The following is a 12,901-nucleotide window of genomic DNA, read 5'->3' as shown; positions in this document are numbered from 1 at the left end:
GCTGAAACACAGGGTGCAAAGCTCACGCGTGTCACTGCTGTCGGCGTGAAGGAACGCAGCTGGGTGTGCACCAGTTGTGGCCCTGGTCTCAGCCAGGTGGGGCACACGTCTGAGATGGGACTCATCACACCAAACCTGAGATGTTTTCCACGTAGACTGCTCTGTGTCAGGACCAATTACCGCAGCCTCTCTGTGCGATCACTGGAAAGAAACAGGCACTTTTCAGGAACAATTCATCTGACCTGATTCTCGACGACTACTTTGGAATTCAGTGAGTTGCAGTCTGAAATAGCTACCTCCTTCCTCTGATCTCAGACCCCTGCTCAGATGTAGGACATACACCGTAGCTTCCTCTTTTCACCTGATCAATCCCCTCTGTGTGCATCAACTGCAGCCTATAAATTTGGATTATTTCAAAGCCGGTTGGCCCAGCCAGGGTTGAGAAGACTTTCCCTGTAGATCCGTGTAGATACACTGCTTTGCCTGGCTACCTGAATGGAATTGGACCAGATTTCAGCTGCTAATGAGGCCTTAAGCTATTTTAGTTTTTCACGCTCCTTTATACCCATTTTTAAAACAGTGTTCCATTAGAAAAGAAAAATAAAAGGAGCTCTAGATCACTTGGAAACAACCAACCCTGGAAGGAAGAAAGATGGTAGCTCCTAGTATTGATTGTTCATAGGGCTAGACAGCCCTGATAACTTGCTGCAGAAATACATTGCTGCCTCCCCCCCCGGCCAGAAGACACAATCAGGGTGTAGTTTCACAGCACGCCACTTAGAGTTTGCCCAAGCCACTCACGCGATGATCCCGGTACGCCACGGTTGTGTGTGCCATTCACTTCCAGCCGGCTTCGCCTGTCTCCAAGAAATTAGATTAGGGGGTGGTGATGACAGCAGCCTGCTGGGGCAGGAAGAGACAAACAGAACCACATTAAATTAACCAGAGCAATTTATTTGTCTCACATGTAGCGGGCTGTGCTTCTCCACCCGGGGTCTTCCCCACCAGAGAGGGGTTTGTGGCACTCCACCGCCTTGCTCCTCTGCAAGGAGGGCAGTGCTGGACCCCACTTTGCCATGGGACTTCACCATCCCAGGAGAGCTCAGAGAACTGCCCTGAGATGTTCAGCACCTTGTGGGGCTCCGTCCTCATCCCTGTGGCTTGCTCTCATCTCTTTGAACTCCGTCCTCTGAGCAATCTCCCTCACCTGCTGTCTTTACCAGCACGGAGATGGTAACTCCAAGCTCCCAGGTAGTTTATGGCACATATGAGAGGAGACAAAGAGCCATCTCCCACTCACTTGCATTTCTCCAGCTCCATCCACTGCTGGGATACCGTAAAAACAACAGCAAAAATCAGAACATTAAATCTGCATAACCGCCCCAGCCCGACCAGGCTGCTTTCAGGGCTTCCCATGAGCCGCTCTGTGTAAAAACCCTGGCGAAGCGGTGCCCGAACCCAGAGCTCTTTGTGCAGCACTCATCAGGCTGGTCGGTGTGCACCAGCTGTGTGCAAGCAAAGGGGGGAGAGCTCAAAAGCCGGCAACCCTGCGACCCTCCTCCTCCCACCCAGACGTAGCGTATAAATACGGCCGCTCAGCCCTTGTTTGTGCTGGAAGACAAGGCTCCCCGCAGACAATTTATTGCAGCCGCCTCGGGGTGGCCCCCTGCTCTGTTCACCAGGAGGAAGGTGTAATAAATCGCCCGCGGGGAGGCTGAGCTCCTCGGAGTCTCTTTAGAGATATGAGAAACTTCTGTCCAGTCAGAAGATTTACTCGTGTGAAAAGTGACCTTTGCTTGAGGAAGGGAACTAATGGGGCTCTGCTACTTAGCGCACAGCTCTGAGCTAAGCCATCCATTACGCACACATCTTAATAGCAGTCTGGCTCTCGGGTCCCATAACATTATTCGCGTTTTCTGCTTAACTGGGAATATATTTGTGTAAGTGGGCTGTGTTTAGAAAAGGGGCGAAGTTGTTTTTCCTTTGCATTCAGCCACCTGAGGGGGAAGAAAATCAGTATTCTAAAAACGTGTTGGCTTGAGCCACGTTTTGAATGTGTTGACGCTGGCAGCATTGCCTTGTCTAATTTTGGGAAGCATTTAGACGGCGTGATGGGTACTGCGCAAAAATGATGGATGCTGTCAGTGTAAGATTTGTACCTAATTTGGATCAAGGAGCAATAGCTACGGTAATGCCCACACACAGATTCTCCAACTGGGTCAAAGCCATGCAGGCATCGCTTCCATTTTCGTTGCAATCTCTGCGGCTATTCTTTACACCGGTGGGTGTGATCTGCTGTCACCAGCAAAGCAAGCAGAGAGGTCTGCGACGAGGGGTCCCATCGCGGTGGCATTGAACAAAGTGCTGGAGGTGTGCAGTAAGGAAACTCCGTGCCGGCTTTCACAGCCAAATCGTGCCTTCGTGGGCTGCTGACAAGCCAGTGGGATGGCCGGAGGGATTGCTAGTCCCAAAATGGTTCAAGAGCCTGAGATGAAAGAGCCCGAGAGGAAAGAAGCCCCACAAATAGTGATGGATGGTGTTATCACACCCAGCGAGGTACCTCTAAGAGCCAAGGTGTCACTCCTGGATCACGGAGCACTCAAAGAGCTGGGCTTGAGCTCAGGAGAGTGGGGAAATTCCCTGGTTGTCGTGGGAGAGGAGGGGAAAAATGCAGCATGGGGTTTGGTCACTGCTCTCACCTCACACTTGGGACAAAGAACCGCATCGCTCCAGGCCAAGAGGAGCTGCAACAGCCTTTTTGTGCAAAGCTGCGCTTCCCTGGCAAGCTAAAGTCCACGGGACATTTCAGGGTGAAGCCGTTTGCAAAATATATTGAGCTGGCTGCTTCTCTTATGGTCTTGTTTCTCTGTGTTGATGCTGGAGCACATAGTGGTTTGCAGAGGTTCCCAGGATGTATAGCCTGGAAAACAGCTGGAGCCCGATGTATTCCAAAGCAGATCACTTAGGTTTTTGTACCTGGAGAAGGTGAAGCACAGGAATGAGCGAATATCTCACGGTCTTCCGGGAGTTCAGTGAGCTGCCCTCTTAAAAACGCTGAGAAAAGCGGATGGGCAGAGGGAAAAGAAGCAAGCAGCTTCACAGTACAGAACAACCAGTGTGGAGGAGAGGGGGGTTAGACCCAGGTTAAGCAGCATGCACAGCGTTGTTAGCTGGAATTCCCATCTTTCAGGAATCACGTTCACCTCCAGGGTTTGTGGCTTCCGTGCAGTGAGGCAGGAGTCGACGCAGGTCTCTCCTGCTGCATCCCGTCCTCTGCGCTCCGACTGCTGGTGCTGGGCAAGGGGGACCGCAGCGTGGCACAAGCACAGGGGACAAAGCACGATACCAGAACCAAAATTAATGCAGAGGGGGTGTAAATGGGGCTTTTTGGTGTCTCTAATTTTCATTCCTGGCTGATGACTTAACAGGCCAACAGATTAACCACTGTCTGCTTTAAGTGTCAGCACATAAAGTATGCACCTATAGCTATTAGCAAAGAGGGCTGGAACATAAAAGGAGCTCTGCAGCCTGAGCTGCTCCGCATACTCATTTAGCATGAGACACTGGACATAATGACATCTGCATTTAAGTCCATTATACCAACGCATGTGATTTTTCTTCTCCTGGCTAGCAAATGGCCTCATATTTTTCAGATTATCCTCCGAGGTTTTAAATGACATAGTGAGGGATAATGAGCCAGACCCCGGGGTGGATGAGGCAGAAAAAGGGGTCTTCTCCTTTAGCCGTCGCTTTGTAATCATGAAATAAGAGACAGCCCACCGAGAGCCACGGGGCTGTGCTGGCAGCTCTGTCCTGCATCCTAACCAGAACGGGGTCAGCCAGCTGGGAAGGACCGTGGAAAGCCCATTTCCATCATTCCTCTTGGGTCCTACTGAATTTCCCACCTAGGGCAGGAGGAAGCCCTGAGGAAGGTGACGACGCAACAACACCAAAATCCTTTTGCTTCATTTTGACATTTTCTTTGAAAACTGGGTTTACCCTTTATTTTCCATTTTCATGGAAAAAAAATATATATATATATATTTAGCAGGGGAAAGAAGAGCCGCTTGGATTCTTATTCTGTTTTATTTATTTTTTTCCTGTTCATACCAGGCCCAAGAGAGGTACTTTGTCTCCCTGCACAGGTGCAGTATCACAGGGCTGGAAGGAAAGGAACCCCCCTTGCTAACGCTGTGTGCCCAGCTCCTGCCTCTTCACAAAGGCAGGAACTCACCCGCGAATCACTCCCACCCCGTTATCAGTCACGGTCGCCTTGACCAGCAGCTTCAGTGCCATCCTCAGCCTCCCCATCGCTGCCTGGCACTGCTCACCTCCCTTCGGATGCACGGAGGCACGCCTCTCACCCAGCTGCCTCCTCTGCCTCGGGGCCACCCTCAGCCTTCCTCTGAGGGTGAGGCTTGAGAGGACAGTAACAAGAGAGTGCTTTGCTCTGTCCTTGCCTGGCCTGGGGTCTCCAGGCAGCAGAGGGACCCTCTGTCCTAGGTCTAGGCTTCAGTTTCAATGCCATTTTTTTCTGGCAGGGGTACCCCCTTAAGAAGATGCTGCTCCTCAGTGAAACAGTGTTGAAACCTTCCTGAGCTCTTCCGAAGCCAGTTCAATGTTTTCTCTGAATTTCCTTGTAAGAAAACACCAGAGCAGCAGAATGGGCATTTTAAGGTGTTTCTTTTTGGTGAAAAAAAAAAAAAAAGGTTTTGTTGTCGGATAAAAGCCTTTTACACCAGCTGTCACCGGAGTCAAACTTCACAGGGACTAGGATGATTCCGCTGCCCCAGGGCAGATCTACGTGAGATAGATAAGACATCCATTTGCTGTGGTCATGCTTTGAAATATCATTGTGTTTAAGGCCACGGTGAAATGCTGTTATCTTTTGGCATGTTCTACTCGGAAATAAATACACTGGCTCGTGATCTCAGATGTTACAACTGTACATCGCAGTTGGGAATTACACTGCCCAGAGCCTGGTCCCTGCGAGGCGATAGATGGCCAAGTTCTGGTTGATGGGATGTGTCCGGGGCTGTGTGTTAGGGGCAACGCTGAATAGTTTTTATTCGACTGTTTCTTTTGCTGTGTGGAAATAGGGAGCGCTGGTCAATTCAGCTCTGCTGCTAAAGCAAGAGAGCATCACACTTGTCTTGCTTCAATGGTGAGTCAAGGCTTGGGCATTTCTCTCTGCTACAAGTCGAAGTTGAGCATCTGTGGAGTGCAAGGGGGAAATTACTGCAATACCAACTTCCCATCACCCAAGGATCAGGAGTTTCCACAGTTGCTTCTCACAGGCACCGCTGCATAGACGCCTGTTCTTGGCTGGCTGCGACGGGAATCTCCATTCATCGCAGCATGAGGGAGCTTGAGCTGTCTCAGAGCAAGCTGCCAGTTAAGCAACGCTTAATGCAGAGCAATCTGATCAGCACAAGGCGCGTCCTCGCAGCTGGAAGACGTAGATGTCTCTGATGCTGCAGCTTCTGAAGTCTTCCAAGATGCCTTCTGCGGTCCTCGTTATTATCTTCCTGCCGCTGAGAGGGAGCAGTCAAGACAGGCACTTTGTGTTCATTACCCAGCATAATATTCCCTGGTCCGTTTAATTAATGGTTAGAAAATATATTTGATGAATTATAAGTGACTGGGGCCAAGGGAAGAGCGGGGGGGAAGATGAGGGGAAACTCAGAAATAGATTAACTTTGGCTGATCTCCCTTCTTTACGTTTGAAACCTTTTCAAAACTGATTTCTCTGGTTTTAACGTGCACATAATCTTGCGGGGTTTTAACCCTTCTTGAAGGCACCTAATTTCTCATAGCAACAGTTGCTGGCTATCAGGGAACTTCTCATCGGAGCTGTTTGAGGCAAAGCTGTTTGTTGGTTGTATTCTCAGAGCTGTAGGTAGCAGAGTTAAGGCGTCAGACACATGGTACTGTCTGCATCTCTGACCAGCCCGTCCATTATTTCCTGGATATATCAGCTTCAGAGCACACGGAGGAATGCTGCTCCCTAGGGAGTCCTCGACAGAAATCTAATAGTTGCCCCTACGTGCAGTAGGAATGGGCTTATAATCTTAACAGGCAAAACAGACACGGGGGGTCAAAGGAGGGAGGAGCATTTTCCAAACACGGCACAACAGTCCCAAACAGCAACATGATTTGCTGAAGGTCATGAAGGAAACCTGTGTCAGAGTCAGGAATTTAACCCAGATCTCTTGCTTGGTTCATTGCCTTAGCAGCTGGATCTTTCTTCCTGCTTCCTTAGGCGCTGACATGGGTCATTTTAAACCGCGGTTTCCTTCGCTGTGTTTGGAAAAGGTGGTAACAGGAGGAGGTCTGACAGATTCACAATCAGTGCGAAAAAAAAAAACAGGTCTTTCAGGCTGTGAATTCAAGGCAGTCTGCTCCAGTTCGGGTTTTCTGAGCTTGCCACACAGCAAATCCCATAAGAGTAAATCTGTTTTCTTTTAAGTAGCACCGATTTCCTGGCGCACATGCTTTGTATTTGCCTGGGTGCATGTGTGAGAGCCAGTAGCTCCCCTGCACACTCTCCACCCCGGAGATCACTTGAGAATTGTGTTTTCTTGTTGAAGATGAAGTATCATGTGCAGGCTCTGTGCTCGGAGAGACTCAATTTTGTACAGAAAATGATCTGGGCATGTGTCTATGTGGAAAGCCTTGGGAAAGATCCGTGCAGCGTAAAGAAAATGCAATATTGCCCTCTAGTGATGATGAGGATGGTCTCATTTGATCCACTGATGAAACAAACAAAAAAGTATGTTTCTGCTAACCTTCACTGGGATTTGAAAATAGAGTAGATGTTCCCTCTTTTTTCTGACCCTGGAATTAAAGATCTGACCATCACAACTTGGAGAGAACTGGTAGTGCTGATAAGCAGAGGAGGTTCTTCATGAATCGCAGTAGGTGTAAGATTCTCATTTTTCTCCACGAATTCAGCAGATGGAAAGCCAGATGCACTCAGGGAGCAGACCTAGTAAGAAGGTGCCTTTTTAATGCAGCAGCTTCGTTGCATTTCTGAAACCAAGTATATTTTTATTTGCCAAGAAAAAAAAAAAAAAGTTTCAAGGACAGGAGGTGAAACCCAGTGGAAACAAAAAAATAAATAAATAAAAATAAAATAAAGTTGATTTTTTGTGCTTGATGATCCCTACGTTCAATTGTTTTCTTTCTTATTTTCCTTTTTAAAAAAATTCTCATTTGAACTGTTCTGGAGGGGGAGGAGGATGGGCAATTGCAGGAGCACCTCAGCAGACGAACATAAAGAGCTCAAAATATTTCATTCGAGTATGTAGTTGGTTGTACTTGTCAGGAAATAAACTGTTTTGAAGGGTCTTCAGAAGACACCTAGGAGCACTACAAAGCTTTGACCTTTAGCCCTGAGAAGGTTACATTTAAGGCCCTCAGTTCTGCAAACAACTGAACACAGACAATCCCTTTAATGCTTGCGCGAAGCCCCAAGAGTTTCAGCAGGTCTCATAGCTTCACTCCCAGACAGCGGGGTCACGGAGTAAGATTTCTCTGTAACTGGACTCCGCATCTCTACCCAGATTTCTAAGGTATCTTTTTGGTTTTTTTTTAAGTTCCTAATACAGACAGCATTTCCCTGGCACCTCCCCTGTTCTTATTGCCTCTGACAATGCACGATAGTACTGGAATTTTTGTAAGGAACATTGCTGCCACTGTACTAAAACTTAAAGATCACTCTGAAACAGAGTGGGCAGATGGGTGGGGTTTTTTTCCTCACTTGAAACACTAACTAAATGCAAAATTTACCTTGATCACGACCTGAATAGGCTTTCTCTGTTACTACAGGAATCCTAAAAACATACAGCATACTCATATGTTTTTTATGAGTTTTATGGTTTTTAAATTTGATGATATATCTTGCACTTATTTTTATCCTGGGATTTTTACCCCAAAAGATCACAAAGCAGAATTAAGGGCTGGAGTCTATTCAAGCTGGTGGCAAAACTCAGAGTTCACTGCCAAAGGATCTTTCATACATTCAATGAACTTTCAGTGTATTTGCAAATATTTAGGGTGATCAGTCAATGCAATAGAATGGGTTTTTTGGACATGTAGGGTTTGGGTTGGGCAGCTTTTTACTGAGTTCTGAGAAGTCATCTCACTCCGCTAAAAGAATTGATTATTGTCATTCCCAGCATCGCTACACATGGTACTGTTAAATTGTGCGAGATCCTTAACTACTGCTGGTTAATTACTCTGTAATTATAGATGTCGCATGCTACCCACAAAAAAAAATATAAAAAGCCATTATAAAATGTGCTGTATGAAGAGCTGAAGTGGACAGAGAGGAAACACAGAAGTGGATTTCTGGCAGTGAACATTTTATGCGTGGCAGATCGACAGCACAAAAATGGATAGGTTGAGTAAAGGGGCAAAGAAAAAGTGCCAAAATGTGATGGAGAATGAAGGGGAGTTTGCAAACAAACAGAATAAAGGATTATTTAAAGTATAAACATAAAACAAAGAGCTACTTAGAAACAAAATAAACCACTTGATGATTCAGTTGCTTCAGTATGTCTTGGGTGGTGTTGAGTGCTCATGTCCTATAGCACGCACGAGCCTCTTTTGTCAACAAATGACGTCTCTGTCACAAACAAAGAAACTTCATTTTCAGTATACACATCACGACTCCATCGACCACATATTTTCATGTGATTAGTACATTTTCATGTTCTGCCTTAGTTCGCCCATATGTTTAACCTCTAGCTTTTCTCCTTTCAGGTTCTACATTGAAAGCATCTCCTATCTGAAGGACAATGCCACCATCGAGCTGTTTTTCTTGAACGCCAAGTCCTGCATCTACAAGGTAAGGACTCTGGGCACTCAGGATGGCACTAGGGTGGTCTGAGACACTTGGGTCTGCATCCCCTGCATTGACTGCAGAAGTAAATACAAATACCTCCATGCCTACAGAAAATAAGGAGAAGGTGAGTTGTCTGGCTGGTACCACTGCTCATTGCAAATGGCAGGAGAGGTTCAGAGAAAGGCTTTGGGAGCTGCAGCAGCAGGTGGTGTAAACAAACCAGGGCTGAATTTTGGCTGGAAATGAGAAAAGTGAAGCTCTGAAAGAGCAGTTGGCGTTGTGATGCCCCCAAACCTCCGTCCCCAAGTTACGAATCCCCTTGAAAACTGCATGCTTGAGTTTCATCTCTGGACTTTGAGGTTCTGAGGTAAAACCGCCCTCCAAATAGCTTTCGTGATTGACAGGAGGAAATCTGCAGCTCTTAAAATGAAAAAGCGGTTCGTATTTAGAAGGAAAAATCTTGATTTTGTGCCCAAAAAGCGTCGTTCGCGCTTCCCGCCCAAAGAGGGCGGCAGCGGCTGCGCGGGCTGCGGGCGGGCGCCATCTTCTGGGCTGGGGACGGGGGAATGGGAGTGAATGTGCCCGGGGATAAATCTGAGGCAGTGTGTAAATAAACGTGTTTGTGAGACTGTACGTGTGTAAGGAAAGTGTGAGTTTGTGTGTGTGTGTGTGTGTGCGAGGGGGGGTTGAGCATCTGAGGGGTGCTTACCATGTGTGACGGCATGTGTGTGTGACAGTAACTGTGAGATTTTGTGTCTGCAGGAGGGTGTGTGTGGAAGTGTGAGGGATGCATATGATTCTCTGTGTGCGAGAGCGTGACTTGTGAGGGAGGTATATGAGTCTGTGTGCGTGAGTGTGACTGGGAGTTTGTTGGTTGGAAGAGTGAGCGTGTGAGTGTGTTTGTGAGTGACCGAGGGGCAGTGCCTGTGTACGGAAGACCACGTTGTAGCAAGCCAGCACGGAGAAATGTTTTTTTGTGCCAAAAATAGTCCTGGCGAAAACAGCAGACTGTTGTCACCAGGAGGGTAACTCACAGCTACCCTTTGCGGGGCTGTGTGCCGGAGATAAGGGTTCCTGGCACAGCCTTCCTCCACCACCCCACAGCAGCAGAGCCTCTGTGCCACAAGCCAAACATGCAGGTCCAAAAGGAAGGGTCCAAAAAATAACCAGGTCCAAGAGCTGCTGCAGCAGAGGCTTGGCTGCATATGGCTGTGCATATGGGAGAGACTTCACGGCAGCTAGGATTCCCTGGCAGCATCCCTCATGCCTCTCCCTGTCCTGGTAGGGGCCGTTCCTCATAACTCACCTCTGTCTGTCAGGAGGAAGAAGCAGAAGGAGAAACATGTAGTCACAGAGTGATTGTGCCACTGTCCCACAACCCTGAACAGGTTTGTGCCCTGCTAAATGAACTGCTTACACCAAATCTGAGGCCTCACTTCCTGATACCTGCATATCCTGAAATGCAGGGACTAAATCTTCACATCCTAAAATGCAGGGTAAGATGCAGGAAGCCAGAAAATACCCTTTTTTTTTTTTTCCAGCACCAGGGAAGGGACGGAGTTGCTGAGCTGAGCTTCGCAGAGCTCTGCTCTCTGGCAAAGCTGCAATTAGATGTGCTTAGTCAGCCCTCTCCAGCAACAAGCTCAGTGAGCATCACATTTTGGTTCCCGGGGAAAGTTCCTTTTTGGAGTGTTGCCAGGAAAAGCTTACGCTGTTGTTCTTTTTTTGGAGAAAGCTTAATAAGAAGACGGAAAATAGAAAAAAAAAAATAGGAAAAAAGTGCCTACAGATCTAGGTTGGTCTATTTTAGTCTGACCTCTCCCAAAACCATTACTTTGCACATTCAAGCTGACTGTCGTCTCTATCCAAAAATAGTCCTGCTGGATTCCCAGTCTCCCACGCGAGTCCTTCCCCGTCTGACTTCCAGCCACACTAAGCCATGCTGTGTTATTAAAAAAGGCGCTGAATTTGAAAGTTGATTACAAGGTCTCTGTTCAGATGCAGAGCGAACATCCAGGCAGCATGGAGGGATCCAACAGGTATCGAAAGGGGGATTCAGTGCTTGCCATCCCTACAACTAGCAGGTCTTGCAAGTATCACAAAAAGTCCTTGTAGCACAAAAAGTTTCCTCGATGGACTTCTCACAGATGGCTTCATCCCCGGTTCCCCTGCTGCCAGGAAGGGCCGTACTGTGTATGGGATGTGTAGTAACACTGTGTTTGTACATCAAGCCGTCCCCCATTGATTCTCCAGGCACACACCCTCAAATACAGGACTGCTCGTGTTGGGAGAGAAGAAAGCTGTGGCCTGTTTAGTGTGGGGCAGCTGGTCCCTTGGGCTGACAGCTGGCTCTGTTTTGGGTACTGCGCTGCTCCTGTGGGTCATGCAATTGACCCACATACCCAAACCCTTGCACGGGGCCAGCACGGCCAATGTTGCCCAGAAAGGCCAAGCCACATTTGTACTACCAAACAGGCAGGGCTTGGCGTTGGACGCTGTCCCTCTACCAGTCACGGTGTTTAATTAAAAACACTCTCTGGTATGGGTGCCAACTAGCCCTGACCCGGGCATTGCTGGGGCATTGTCCAGGCACGAGCACCTGTTCCCGAGAGGCAATGTACTTAAGCTAACTTTGTTTGGGACTGGGGGAGGGAAGAAAAGTGTTTAGTCATGAGGTTTACTGTGCTGTGTACCCTTAGGGCCAGAGAATGGGCCCTGGCCCACTCTACCTACTAGTACAGACTTGCCACAACATCGACGTGTGGTTGCAGGGGCTGGTTCATCCCCGCGATGCCCGGTGCATCAAGGAGAGTGGAAGATCAGGCACTCTGGTTCTCTGCATCGCCCCTTGCTGTGGGACATGCCCGAATGCCCCAGCCTGGCCCCGTCTGCATCTGTATCATGCACCGGCTGCTTCCCTTGGCACACGCACACGGTAGTGCAGGTGCCTGTGTGAATCACGGTTTAGCCGAGCTGGGGAAGGTGTGTTAATCGCCTGTAGCAGAGCTGGGCTTCACTCCCCAGGGAGTCATCGTGCAGGAGGTGAGGGAAGCACTTATTTTAAAAAGCTGGCACCGGTGGAAGCCAAGGACACCTGGATCTTATCCTCCGTTTTGTTCTCTTTGTTTTTGATTTTGCCAGAGACGAACCAACGCGATTGTGGCTTGTAAATGAGGTGCGGCCCTGACTTGGCTGGAGCACGGATCACAGCCGTGATCTATATTTAGATAACTCACTTCTTGCCAGATGAAATAAAATATTAAAAACAGCAGTTTAAATAAATACAACAGAAAATCCACCACAGGAGGAAGCTGAGCAGGGACCCAGTGTATGTGGCCACACAGAGACCTAGTTGCATAATTGATGCCTAAGCATTATCCAAGTAAAAGCTCGCTGCCTTCCCAAAAGCCGACATTGGTTGGGACCAGAGATGTGGGAAGAGCACACTTGGCCATGGGATCAATGCTCCTGCCTCCCATCCCAAGCATTTTTGGTGTCTGCATCCCACACGTTTAGATGAAGCAGTGCACAGACCACACAGCAGAAGAACCCTGAAGGGATCAGATAGGGCCATCGGTGTCCTTGTGACTCTGGTGTCCAAGCAAAACGCTCACAGTTTCACCTGACCCTCCAAGATTACTTTCGTCAGGGGCCAGATCCTATAGAGTGAAGATCTGCCAAAAGATTTGCTTTCATGGGTCATTCTCAAAGCAAGCCCAGCCCCTGTGCTCATGGCGTAAAGGGGCCAAAACCAGAGCTCCCATCCTGTTAGAGGCAATATGGCTCTTTTTTCTGTGAGCTTACAGTGGACAAGGGCCAGAGAAGTTCTGCAAGGGCTTTGACACAACACACAGGTGGTATTTGGGGGAGAACAAAATGTATTCCCCTGACTACCTTTCACTAAATGACACTTGAAAATAAAAATGACCCTGATCCTCCCCCTTCCACCTGCTTTCTCCTTCCTCCTCCCAAGGAATCCCTTCATGCCACATCCAGCTATGCTTCATTTTCCAGGCCATCACACTGAATATTTGTCTTTCTCTGCATAAGAGC

General features: G+C 48.2%; 1 protein-coding gene across 11 annotated transcripts in view; it reads left to right on the top strand.

Annotated features, from left to right (window-relative positions):
* Nucleotides 1–12,901, top strand: part of FRMD4A (FERM domain containing 4A) — a 362,843-nt gene that overhangs the window by 277,231 nt on the left and 72,711 nt on the right. For all 11 annotated transcript variants that reach the window (XM_080605846.1, XM_080605838.1, XM_080605837.1 and 8 more), the window contains one exon: nucleotides 8,767–8,851. In XM_080605846.1, the coding sequence (XP_080461972.1) occupies nucleotides 8,767–8,851 (85 nt within the window). The remainder of the gene's footprint in view (nucleotides 1–8,766; nucleotides 8,852–12,901) is intronic.

Source organism: Anser brachyrhynchus (assembly GCF_964034855.1).
Source record: "Anser brachyrhynchus genome assembly, chromosome: 1".
In the NCBI taxonomy this organism is placed as follows: Eukaryota; Metazoa; Chordata; class Aves; order Anseriformes; family Anatidae; genus Anser; species Anser brachyrhynchus.
Note: the sequence above shows the minus strand (reverse complement) of the source record. Positions and strands in the feature narration are given on the sequence as shown.